At 42.2% G+C, this 13,469-nt stretch overlaps 1 protein-coding gene across 1 annotated transcript; it reads right to left on the reverse strand.

Annotated features, from left to right (window-relative positions):
• Positions 1-849: 849 nt before the first annotated feature.
• ankrd1a (ankyrin repeat domain 1a (cardiac muscle)) lies at positions 850-12,592 on the reverse strand. The gene is made up of 9 exons (XM_078273259.1): positions 12,566-12,592; positions 10,378-10,560; positions 8,321-8,446; positions 7,569-7,676; positions 6,305-6,403; positions 6,024-6,122; positions 5,386-5,484; positions 4,852-4,950; positions 850-3,294 (listed from the first exon to the last, which is right to left on the reverse strand). The coding sequence occupies exons 1-9, from the start codon at positions 12,590-12,592 to the stop codon at positions 3,199-3,201; spliced, it is 936 nt and encodes a 311-aa protein (XP_078129385.1). The 3' UTR covers positions 850-3,198.
• Between the last annotated feature and the right edge of the window lie 877 nt (positions 12,593-13,469).

Raw genomic sequence — 13,469 nt, forward strand, 5'->3', positions numbered from 1 at the left:
TATAACAAAAAATGAAATCACTAGAAAACAGAAATTAAAAAATGCCTTTTTCTTTCATGTTCTGCAAAGAAAAGAAAATATGAATAAAACACGAGCGCGGCAGATTGGTCTGATTCCCAGCTTAGCTAGAGCGGGTAACGCTTTCTATCGTCATTTCACACCAGAAAGGTGTCTGACGCGGCGCTGCTGCTGCTGCTAGCCTTGTCTATACACATGTATGTTTCCCATTGATAAAATGAAATAATAGCATTTTCTTCAACTTTATTTTGTCAATATTTTTGTGGTTGTACATTTGTTTGCACATATTTCGATATATATATTTTTATATTTCAATTCACTTTCCTGAGATAATAAAGTCCATGTTATTGTTTTATCACAATCCAATTGAAATACAGTTTAAAAAGGAGAACAGATCTGCATTTGTGTCAAAACCTTGAGACTTTCAAACATCAAAATGTCATTTATTAAATGTATTTGTGTCAAAATGACATATAAACATCTTTTCATATTCTATTTTGCCTGGAAACGCTTCCAACACGCTTGCGTGTCGCGTGAAAAATAGGCGTCGGTTCTACTTCTGAGACGTGTGTGTCACGCAGGCCGTGTGTAAGCTCTAACCTGTTAACATGGGAGCCGAAATAAAAACGGACACGCCACGCAGCTGACACGCTCACGCCACGCAGGCAGTGTGCAGGAGGCCCTAAGGTGACAAAAAAATACTTGGCACACATGCAGTAAGGGAGTGGAGCTCTGTCTCAACAGCTTGTAGATCTCAGTGAGAACACAGCTTCTGTTCTTCTGTGTCTCACTCTGCACGTCAGTGCTCCCTCTTTCAATAAAAACAAAAGCTTCAATTCAAAATCTGTTTTATTCAATCAATCCATAAATACAAGGCAAAATGTACATACATCTTCAACAATAAAAAATAGAGAACTGTTTTATCCTCATATACACTTGTCAAACATCCTCTGAACCAACACTGACTTTTCAGCTTCTTCCCTCTCACACTTGTGGAACCACCCCAACCAACCTACTTACGCAGATTTCATGGTACTCGCTACCGTTGCCGCTCTTAATACAACGTCATCTTACAGCACAGCGCCCGGTGTGTTGTTCTACACAGACGCCGAAGGGTGATTTTTGCGTGGGTATCTGATTTGCATAAATCACATTTCCTGTGGGGTTTTTTGCTGTCCAGGCTTTCTAAAATCAATCTGAATATGCCAAAAAAAAAGAAACAGATTTGGGCTGGCAGTCTAAACAAGGTCTTTTTGTATCACTGAGGTGACCTTTAATACGTTGTTTGAACCTGAGATGCTCAATCTGAACTTCAGTAAAATAAACTGGGACAATCTGAACAAGATGATGTTTTGAAGATGAAGATTGTCTGAAGGTTGTCTAGAGTAAACTTACAAACAAATGTCTGTTTAATCTTTGAGGTTTGAGGAAAATCAGGGTTGGCAATGGAGAAACAAATAACTGAAATTGTTCCTCAAAATGATAAATGGTGCTTTAAATTTAAAGGAAAAAGTATTATTGCAGCCGAGAGTAAGATGAGTCAAAGTAACTGAGTAAGCTGTAAGTGTCCCTGCATTAAAGCAGTCCGGATTCAAAAAGGTTGATTTTGATGCTGATTCCCAACATCAATAAAACAAGTGTAAGTGGAGAGATTCTTCACATCCTGATCCAAAAACATTCTATACCCTCGCTCATGTCTCAATCTTAAAAATGCACAAGATCAACGAACTTGGTTAAACTCGTCTGAATGTTTTAAGTATAACAACACACATCATCTACCAGTAAGAAGAGGCTCAGTGCCTATATTTTCTAACTTTTCACACTGACCTGGAGTCAATTTATTTAAACCATGGGCCATGACATGATGACATGCAGCAAAGGGCCGCAGGTCGCAGTCAAACCTGTGGCCGCTGCGACAAGGAGTAAACCTCTATATATGGGCGCGTGCTCTACCAGGTGAGCTAACCAGGCGCCCCTGTTTTAATTTTTTATTAAATTAGCTAAATCGCAATGTATGCGAAACCTACTTTTTGTAACTCCTCCTAGGGCGTGAGTCCGAACTGCACAAAATATTGCACGTATACACGGTGGACCCTTATGACAAAAAGTTATCAAAAGAATTTTGATAGTTAAAAAATATGCGCAAGTTATAGACGACCAACTTCCTGAATGTGGCAGTCAAAACAGGAAGTGTTGCATATCTTGGCAACAGTTATTCTGAATTATAAGAAACTTGGCGCAGTTGTTCCCCATGCTCCGCTGAGGCTGTGTTTAAAATGTAAAATAAATCGCCCAAGGATCTCGCCAGTACCCCCGACGTGCCGGGAGGGGCGAGGGCCCGTTCATCGCTGCTTGCAGCTTTGATTAAATGTATTTTGGCACTGGAGTCGATCCACAGACTGTTGATCCAATGGGACTGTGAAGACAGTGTGCCAGTTGTTTTCATTAGTTAGTAAATGAAAATTTATGAATTCTAAGTTAATATAATTGGTTCAAACCTGACCATAGGAATTAACCAAACTAACCACAGTATAACTCGACAGTCGCTCAGATATTAAGTGTATAGTATTGAAATAAATAAATCAAACCCAATAAATCGGTCGCTGACAGTAAGTCAATAATCAATAAATAAACCTCAATGCGGTATTGCTGACTTCAAACTTAGCTTAAAGTAACAATAAAAAAAAGAAGAAGAAAACATCTTCATGCTGTCAGCCGAGACATTGTCCAGCAAAGTTTGGCAAATCAATGAATCTATCGGTGCTAATGATCACATTATTAACAACATCCTGATTAGAGTTCACAGTGTTAATTAAAAGGCTCCTTCAAGTTCCTGCCACCACATGTGAAAATCTTACCTTGCCAAAAAACAGGACGGTTCAAATCCCTGAACCAGGTAATGATTGATGCTCTATTAGTTAAGATGTCCTCCATCACCCAAACGCTCCAGCTGAGCCAACTTTAGATTATTTTCCTGAGGGGGTCGATACCTGTCAGTCAACATGCGAGACTTTGAATGTGACGTGAACCCTCGGCACAGCCTCGCTGGATAAACAGCTATTTAAAAACAGACTTGTGTGCTTCGTGAGCCACAGTATGAACATGACTAAAATGGGCTAGAGCCAGTAGATCATGTGTCTGGATATAATGTTGAAGTCCTGCTTTTACTGGAATGTTGGGTCACTGGTTGGCCTTGTCCTTGCTGCTGAAGTTACACAGGAGGCTCTTGGCTCCGTTCTGCCACGCGTACAGCGTCTCCAGTGGAGTTTTTCCATCCTGCACAGGAGAAATAAATGCATAAGAGTGCAAAGTGTTAAAGTGCTCATATTATGCTCATTTTCAGTTTTATAATTGTATTTAGATGTTATATAATAATAGGTTTACATGGTTTAATTGTCAAAAAACACCATATTTTTGTTGTACTGCACATTGCTGCAGCTCCTCTTTTCACCCTGTGTGTTGAGCTCTCTGTTTTAGCTACAGAGTGAGACATCTCACTTCTGTTCCATCTTTGTTGGGTTTCGCACATGCGCAATACCTAGGTAAGGACTACTAGCCAGTCAGAAGCAGAGTATGAGGGCGTGCCCTGACAGTACCTAGGTAAGGACTACTAGCCAGTCAGAAGCAAAGTATGAGGGCGTGCCCTGACAGTACCTAGGTAAGGACTACTAGCCAGTCAGAAGCAGAGTATGAGGGCGTGTCCTGACAGTACCTAGGTAAGGACTACTAGCCAGTCAGAAGCAGAGTATGAGGGCGTGTCCTGACAGTACCTAGGTAAGGACTACTAGCCAGTCAGAAGCAGAGTATGAGGGCGTGCCCTGACAGTACCTAGGTAAGGACTACTAGCCAGTCAGAAGCAAAGTATGAGGACGAGTATGTCCCCTGACCTGTGTCCTATGATTGACCCTAATGTTGTCTAAACCAGTGTTGTGGAAGACTTAGGTGCACAGATTTGGCGGAGGGATTAAGGGGTCTTTTTTCAAGAAAATGTGATTTTTTAAATGAAAGAAATATGCAATTTGACATACATTTGGACCATTATTATGATCATAAGTGTGTCTAAAACGTTGGAAAAGCTAGAGCAGACAATAAATAAATAACATTCAAAAAGCGTAAAGATAAAACTTGCTAAAGAAGCCCAACTACATACATTAGATTAAAAAAAAGTAGTTTGTGTGATGCTTTTTTTGTGTGGTGCTTTTTTACTGTACATTAATTCAACCAAAAACGGCTTGGGCGCTGCACATAAGACTTATAATGGCAGGAAAAACCCTGTAAGCTTTCCCTTTGTCTCATCTTACCATGACATGGTGTTTGTGGAAATTCCACCACCCAAAGTGCAAATCAAAACTGGAAAACTGAAACATTTACACTTAAGATTCACCAGTGTAGATAAGTAAGGTAAAGTAGTAGTGGTCCCCCGAGAGGCTGTGGACCCTATTTTAACAATTTAACCACGCTGTGCACAAGCCTAGGCGCATTTTACTAATGCGCTGTTAAAATAACAATGAAATGCTGCACTGTTGACTTTAGACCAGGTTGTTGTTGGTGGCGATCACTTCCCGCTGCCTCAAGATAGCAATACTCCCAAGATGCACCTGAACACACCTCCCTGTAAGACAAGCACGCCCATGGGCACACAGATGGGCGCAGGTGCATTTGCTATTTAAACGACGCGGGCGCTGGATGGGAAATTGACAACTGCGTCGGTCTTAAACTAGCAAAGACACCGTGTCGGGCTTTGACCTGCGCTGCGCTGGGTGCAAGATAGGGCCCTAAATGTTGACTTCTTGCTAATTGTAACACAGGATGTGTTGGTTGTTCTGTACTTACACAGTTCTTTGTGTTGAGGCTGGCCCCGTACATCATCAACAGCTTGATCATCTTGAATCTGTTTATTCTCACGGCATCGTGCATGGGCGTGTCTCCGTCCTTCAGTCAGGGAGCAAAACAAATATTCAGCATCGGTAATCGTTTCTTAATCTGAACGAGGAAAACTTTAATTTGCAATGAGGTAGTGACCAACTTGTGTTTCTTTCACTATATAATCAACAGCATCTTGCCGAGCGTGACAGGTATCAGGGCAAATGTCTTCATAATTTGCAAATAAATTAGTAATTTTAGCTGGGAATTCAGAAAGAAATCCCTTTTTGGTTGCACTTTTATTCCAAAACACTGCTGCTCGGCTGCAGCTGCATTGCACAATTTGTCCATGTTCAAATCCCATGTCAAAACTAATCATTGCCTAATCCTAGTGCCTTCCAGGCAGCACTGCCTGGAAGACGACATTGGGGGCTTAAAACACCAAACACCGTTTAATGCAGCTGTAAGAAGACTGGTGATCTGTGTCTAAGTCTAACGCCTTACTCTGTCTTTGGCGTTGACATCGGCTCCACAGTGGATGAGATGCTCAGCACAATCACAGTGTCCGGTCCGCACAGCAACATGGAGAGGAGTGCTCTGCAACTGCATGAGGAGAGGAGAGGGCTTCAGATTTCTCCATAAATGCAAGAAAAACATCCGAAAATGTCACTAAAAGTACACTATGGATGTGTGTGTGTGTGTGTGTGTGTGTGTGTGTGTGTGTGTGTGGGTGTCTGTGTGTGTGCTAATACATCTGGATGGCCCCCTGGTGGCTGGCTGCAGTATAGATCATAAACCCCACCCATTCCATGTTATCTGATGTGACACGGGCCAAACTAAAAAATCCAAGTACACGTCAAATAATTGTTTCCCAAAAATGGTTTCTGTTATTTTAGGTAGTTCTGATCACGCTGATGTTTTTTCAAGCGTTCATTTTTCTGATTAGTTTGGTTTGGACTCGGGATTGGTCGGGCGAGTGTATCGGCGGGTCTTGGATACCGTAGCTCCTACGCCCGATCACTACTGCGCAGACTCTGGCTCCAAATAAACAAGGTGTCCGGGATATTTTGGCTTCACTTTTTGTACAGTGGGAGGAAGTGGAGACGCGTCGGCCATCTTTATATACACTCTGTGGTACCAACCTTGTCTCTGTAGGAGAACTTGGCTCCCTGGTCGAGGAGGAGCTGCAGCGCCGGAAGGCTGCCTCCTCTGCAGGCCCAGTGGACCGCTGTGGCCTCCAGCTGCAACACACACACACACACACACACACACACACACCCACCTATTAGACTGATGCTGTGTGTGTGTGTGTGTGTGTGTGTGTGTGTGTGTGTGTGTGTGTGTGTGTGTGTGTGTGTGTGTGTGTTTAAGAGTTTAAGTGTGTATATGAGAGATTTGAGATGAGAGTTTTAAGATCTCTCACCTTGTCTTTTTTCTCGATTGCAGCGCCGGCCTCCAGGAGTCTTTTCATCACTTCCACGTGTCCTTTGAACGAGGCTTTGTGCAGCGCTGTTCTCTGGAACTGGACATTTCAGAGATCACAAACACTTCCTTTACTAAAACTGATCAGATAGCAAGACATTGCGTTTAATTCAAAGTAGCTTCATTGTCATTATGTTAAAGGCTCAGACAACAATGTAACGAAATGGGGATGACATGCAGCAAATGGCTGCAGGTCGCAGTTGAACCTGCAGCTGCTGCGGCGAGGACTGAGCCTCTGTACATGCGGCACACGCTCTACAAGGTGAGCTACCCAGGAGCTTGCCTGAGTTCCCTTTTATCTGTGACAACCTATTTTCAATATAATGGCATTCTTGTAACTTTTATTCTTGTGATTATTTTAGTTATTTGATATTGTTTTTTTTTTGCTCATTCTCTTGTGTTGCTCTGTGCTGTACAACTTTTTAATATTTTTTTATCATTGTTTGTCTGCTTCTTTTTTTGTGTGACTATGTAATTTTGTTTTGAAAAGTGCTATATAAATGAAGTTTATCAAGTCATCATTTCTTTCACACGTTGATTGACGTGTTGCCATGGTTGTACAACACATTCTCACCCCTATCGCGTAAAATACGGAGCCTTGTTCAGGTGCCTTTGGCGTTGTTATTGATGCTAAAAATCTCCTTTAGGGTCAGATCTAAACGCGCTGGGTTGGCACTACTGGTGTCACTTTTGACGCAGTTAGGTTTAGGAAAAGATGGTTGGTGGCCTTTTAAAAGGTACGTGTACGTGACACGTGGGACAAGAACGGGACAGTTGAGTTTAGGTAAAGAAGAACAGGACAGTTGGGTTTAGATAAAGAAGAACCGGTCAGTTGGGTTTAGGTAAAGAAGAACGGGACAGTTGGGTTTAGGTAAAGAAGAACGGGACAGTTGGGTTTAGGTAAACAAGAACCGGTCAGTTTTGTTTAGGTAAAGAAGAACGGGACAGTTGGGTTTAGGTAAAGAAGAACCGGTCAGTTGGGTTTAGGTAAAGAAGAACGGGACAGTTGGGTTTAGGTAAAGAAGAACGGGACAGTTGGGTTTAGGTAAAGAAGAACCGGACAGTTTTGTTTAGGTAAACAAGAACGGGACGGTTGGGTTTTGGAAACGTGACACGTGGGACACGAACCCCCATCTCCTGGGTGAAAGTCCTGTGTTGTTGTGTTGTATTTCTTGAGTTCGGAGACATGACTGTGGGACACTTACGTGGTCGGCTGCGTTGGGGTTTCCTCCATCACTCAGGTACTTCTCCACCACAGGCAGTTTGTTCTCCATGGCTGCTGTCAGAAACAGCTGCTCATCCACAGTCTCTGGCTAGAAGGTATAAAAAAGGCAAAAATACTTACTACTACATTAGTAGTACTTCTGAAATATATGGTTAGGCCCAGTTCCCAGCAGCTTAGTCACACATTGCCAGCCCTATCTCCACAGCCCTGTGGAGCAAGGTCTGGCCCTTACACACATATATTCCATTCCAGCACAGGGGAAAAACAACACTCGGGGTTGTCTGAATTCGTCTTGGGAGGCACTAAGCTACTGCAGTGGTGGCCTACAGGTTAGAGAAGCATCAGTTCAATCACCAGACCGACACGATACATCTGGGTGGGGAAAGTGAAAAAGGAGTGCTTGTCCCTCCCCTCATTACCACCACTTTGGCAAGGCCCTTAACCGCAACCGCTCCAGTGGAGCTGCTCAGTGGCCAGCAGATCAGACTGTGGTTGTACTGGACAGCTTCCAGGTATGAATGCAACAGTCATCCTCAGAGTTACAATATAATATAAATATAATATAAAAATCATTTGTGGTTTAAAAATTCAGGAAATACAGCCCAAACAAATTAATAATATTATAATAAGCATGTATGTTCCTCTTAGAGTGAAGGTAAATGTTTGTTTGCTGAGTCTGGTAAGTGAGACATCGGTCATTGAAACTGCGACATGAAGAATATATAATCTCACCACGGTCTCAGGCTCGGGCTTTTTCTTATGGACGGGAGCCTTCCTCTCCCTTCTCCTCTTCCTCATCTGCAGGATGTTGAACAGGTCATCCACCGTCTCCAACTTCAACCGGCCGCTTTTATCCGTCTGACAGGGCAGAAAGAAACTTGGTTTGAAAAGCAGCTTCTACTCTTCTACTTATTCTGAATAATAACCCTAACCCTGTGCCACAAAACGCTGCAAGCCCTGCTTTAAACGCTAAAGAAAAACTTGGCCGTCAAATGTGCTTTAACATAAAAAGTAAAAAAAAAATTATGAGATTTGTGATGTGGAACACTTCCCAAATGCCTCCAGGTGGCGGCATGGACCAACAAACAAACTCACTCTCAGACTAACTGCAGACTGCAGCTTCAATGACTAACCAGTGGGGAATGTTACTAAGTGGAATAAACACAAGTACTGCACTTGTGTACAATTTTTAAGTATTTTACATTATACTTCTACTCTTCCTCGTTCCTTCCACTACATTTCAGATAAAATATGAACTTTTTTATGCTAAACCAGGGATTCCCAACCAGGGTACATGTACCCCATGGGGTACTTCCGCTGTTGTCAGTGTGTATACACTGTACTTGGAAAGATGGTGGAGTAGCTCTAACTAATTTGGAAAAATATAAATATTTTATATTATTTCCCTTTATTTGAAGGTGACAGTGGATAGACATACACATAGAAAAGGTGGGACAGAAATGGGGGATGACACGCAGAAAATTGGCGCAGGTCGGGATTGAACCCCGGGCAGCTGCAAAGGACTCAGCCTACATGGGATGCACACACACGCCGCCCCAAATATAAACTATGATTTGATTGGAGGTTATTAGGGATTGATCCGGTGCCGCCGGATGTCCCTCGTTTAGGCCGGATGTCCGTTACCTTTGGCATTCTTTGTGTTGTAATTCTAACCTTTGGATTTGTGAGGACTATGGTTAACTGCTCCTCAGATCTCTGCAGGGTAAATCCAGACAGCTAGCTAGACTATCTGTCCAATCTCAGTTTTCTGTTGCACGACTAAAACAACCTTTTGAACGTACACATGTTCCACCAAAACAAGTTCCTTCCTGAGACTATTTTGCAGAGGCACCGTTTCTCCGTCCGGTACCAAGACGATTGTGATTGGTTTAAAGAAATGCCAATAAACCAGAGCACGTATTTCTCCCATCCCGGAATGCTGTGTGGACTTGCCAGACCCTCCTCCGCAGCGCTGTGGAGGAAGGTCTGGCAAGGCAGGACTACTAATACCCAAACCTGTTCATGCATTATTATGTTTGTGTCTCTACAGATTAAGGGAATCTAGGCAGCTGCATGATAAGGGAATGTTTTGTCTCAGGACTGTCTACTTTTTGGAGGTCGGTGGCCAAACACTTTTGCATACTTCCAGAAAGAGAGATAGGCTGAACTAGGTTTTAAGCATATGCGTTTACAGCGACCGCAATATCTTTGTTTACCTTGAAGGTTTAGCTAAACCTAACACCACCAGCATGAGTTTTAATTCAGGAAGACAGGAACTTCAGAGAGTCGGGGACGGCATCGTGGTTGAACTTCACTGTCTACATTAATTGTCTCCTCTATTGAGTGGTTATTAAATGCTCCTGTGTAATTCATCAAAGTCTCCCGAACTTTCTTCGCGTATGTGAAATGAGTTGTGCTGCTCTTGAGTTTTTCCTCAACAGCAGTGAGGACTCAATATAATGGTCCCACCAGCTACCTGTTGAGCTACCAGGGCGCCCAAACCGTTCAGTTGAATGGACAAAGTGAACCCGATAACAACACGTTCAATCTCAAAACGGTGTGCACCGTTTTGCAACGGTTTCTTGGTTAAACGATATGTTTCCTTAGAACGGTGTGAAACGGTGGGCAAAGGGCTTTGAGATATGTTTTCTTTCATTTGGTGGGTGTGTCTCTCGTTTATTGCCCAGTCCCAGGTGCTACCCAATCAGCAGCTAGACATTTCTGTACACTGTTCGGGTCTGAATGTGGCCCAGCTATTTGCACGGTTGTTGCTCGCTGTGTGTTCTTACATTAAGCGCTGCCACGCTGATTTCCTCGTGCTCGCTGCCGCTGTCGCTCTCCTCTGACAGAGCTCCGCCCACCAGCTCCCTGTCGGACCTGCGCTCATCCTGCTTCTCCTGATCCACGCCCGCCTCGTACACGCCACCTTGGAATTCGTCTGCCTCTTTGCCCTCTGACCTCTTACCAGACACCTGAGGGAGAGAAGAGATGGACATGGTGAGTACACTCTAAGCCTGAATCATTACACGGGTACACAGGAGACATACAGCACATAAAACCAGGGATGTTGGACTGTGAAACGGGACTGAGTACCCAGGGCCCTTATGTGAGGAGGGTCCAAAAAGATGGTAGAATGAACAGCTGTGGATGCGAGGAGGGGCCCATAGACAATGCCTTTCTACAGGGCCCAGAATTTTGCATAAAACCCAGTGGTGGAAGAAGTATTCAGATCCTTTACTTAAGTAAAAGTATTAATACCACACTGTAAAAAATACGCTGTTGCAAGTAAAAATCCTGCTTTGTAAATGTTACTTAAGTAAAAGTATGTAAGTATCATCAGGAAAATGTACTTAAAGTATTAAAAGTAGAACTCTCATCCCATTTTAGAAAGTGTAAAGGATCCAAACAGTTGTGTGTTTAACGGTCTAATCATTTCAGCTGGACTTGTAGGACGTTATATTGTTGGCTAGTTTCATGTATAACAAAACATTGTATTTTATAAACTACATGTGTTTTGTGTGCAAAAATCTTAATGTGTAAAGTAACTAGTAACTAATGCTGTAAGTAATGCAGTGGAGTAAAAAGTACAATATTTCTCTCTGAAATGTAGCGGAGTAGAAGTAGAAAGTGGCCTGAAAAGAAAAGACTCAAGTACAAGTACCAGTACCTCAACATTTGGACTTAAGTACAGCACTGAAGTACATGTGTTGAGTTACATTCCACTGCTGATTAAACTTTCTTCAACTGATGTTGCAGTCTCTTTGGAGTACACACAAACACAATGAGAACCGAGTTCCGTCTCTGTTTTCATAAAAAGCTCATAAAAGTCTAAATCTCTGTCGAGAGCTTAAAAAAAAAGATTTTTTTTTTTTAAAGTTAACCTTAATGTCTTTGCATTTCGATTAGGGGAAGCCATTAAAATGAGAGGACTGTTTTAGAAAATGCTGAAACTGTTCACAGATTCCCACACTAATGTCCTAAATCTACAAGCTCAGTTTTAGTTTTGGGTTGGTCCAGAGTAAAACACATCGGCAGCTCTCAGCATTCAGCCGCCGTAGAGCCAAGTCCTGCTGCGAACAGAGGAATATAAACACACACACACACACACACACACACACACACACACACACACACACACACACACACACACTGTGAATCTTCTACTTAATCATTAGGGAAGAGAACATCTCAGTTAAGATATTAACTTAAAGAACATTAAGGACAAGCAGTAACAGCAATGTTGGGTGAACTAATTTAAAGAGAGACTTATTTTTATCTAACTTTAAAGTTGTAATTAAGACGTCCCCTAAAGTTGCAAAGTAAAAGGCATTAAATTAGGCGATTTAAGGAACCCTGAGTTTAGATAAGGAGACATAATTGAGGTAATTCTAAGTTGTTTTTAAGGGTTGTTGGTCCTGATAAGCTGGTTTTCTTTTTCAGGTATTGGGAGCTGAACTGTGTTTTTTTTTCTTTTTTTTACACAGGTTGTTACCTTTGCTTATTATATGCAACAAGATATATTTGTTACATGTTAAGTGAAAATAAGGAGTATAGATCCAGAAAGTCATGGACACCGATACACACTTTACGTGTAAATGGCAAAACAATTAAAAAATATCTGTCCCAAAGATTCCACAGTCGATTGATTTTTCTAAGCATCGTCCTTTTACCAGCGGAGCTTCACTACCAGACATTATTTTAGACTATGAGAAAAACAACCTTTTTTTTTCGGCTCAACACATTTTGAGAATCGTTTAAGAATCTTTTCATATGAAAACAAAAACTCTTTAGCTTCTCATTTTCAAATGAATAATAAACTCCCTTCATGTCTTTTTTCAGGCTGGTTGTTCCCTATATTTTAAGAACTGCACATTTCCTGAAATTGAAATCCTACAGCTTCTTTTTGGCACTGTTCTACTGTAGTTGCTGCTCTCATAATTGCTACCATTTACATTTACACACATCAGCATATCTTACCAGTTCCTCAACACTGTGCAGTCCCATTCTTCTCCCTGATATGAAGTAGTTTAATATCCACTGGTCTTCTGCTGTGATGGTCAGTGTCTCTCTGTCTGTCTGTCTCTCTGTCTATCTCTCTGTCTGTCTCCGACCCTCGGCCTCTTATACAGCCCTGTCAAACCTCTGTAGAAAAAAAAAATAGGGGGCCTGCCACTCAACTCAGATCACATTACTGTCTTCATGTGCTCATTTGGCACGCTGAGTGCTACCAGCATCACCCCCATGTCCATCTCTATTCCTGGCCCCTCCCCTCCTCTCCCACCAACAGTTCTGCCAAGTTTGGGCTTCCTACTGGCTTCTCTGTGTCACCCTGCAAAGATGGAGGGGAGGGAAGAGGTGTCACTCTGCCTCACATTTATGGGCTGGGAGACAATGAGAACTGACATTCACTTAGAGAGACTTTAACCCCTTATTTGGACATATAAGGTATCACTGAAACTTTGTGTTGCAAATACAATATATATTATTTTGCAGAGCTACGTCTGGGTCACCTTTTAACCTACTGTACAAAATCTGTTCAATAATGATGGACGGTTTGGATAATTTGTTAAAGATTGGTTTCTGATTGTATGACTGCTCCTGTTACGTACCCTACAAAATCAAGTTTATCAGTGTTTTAAGCCCCCAACGTCTCCTTCCAGGCAGCAGGCACTACGATTAGGCAATGGTTATGGTTATGGTTAGGGTTAGGGTTAGGTGCCTTGAAGTCAACGAGTGACAAATAAATATCACAAAGACAGCTGAAAACTGCCTCTGACAAAGTGCAGTGTAAAAAACAGTGACACTAATGTGAACTAAGTACTGGAAATAAGGCTGCAACTAACGATTGTCATTACTTTTTCACAGTCGTCTAATCTGTCAA

The sequence above is a fragment of the Sander vitreus genome, chromosome 17 (genome assembly GCF_031162955.1).
Source record: "Sander vitreus isolate 19-12246 chromosome 17, sanVit1, whole genome shotgun sequence".
NCBI lineage: Eukaryota > Metazoa > Chordata > Actinopteri > Perciformes > Percidae > Sander > Sander vitreus.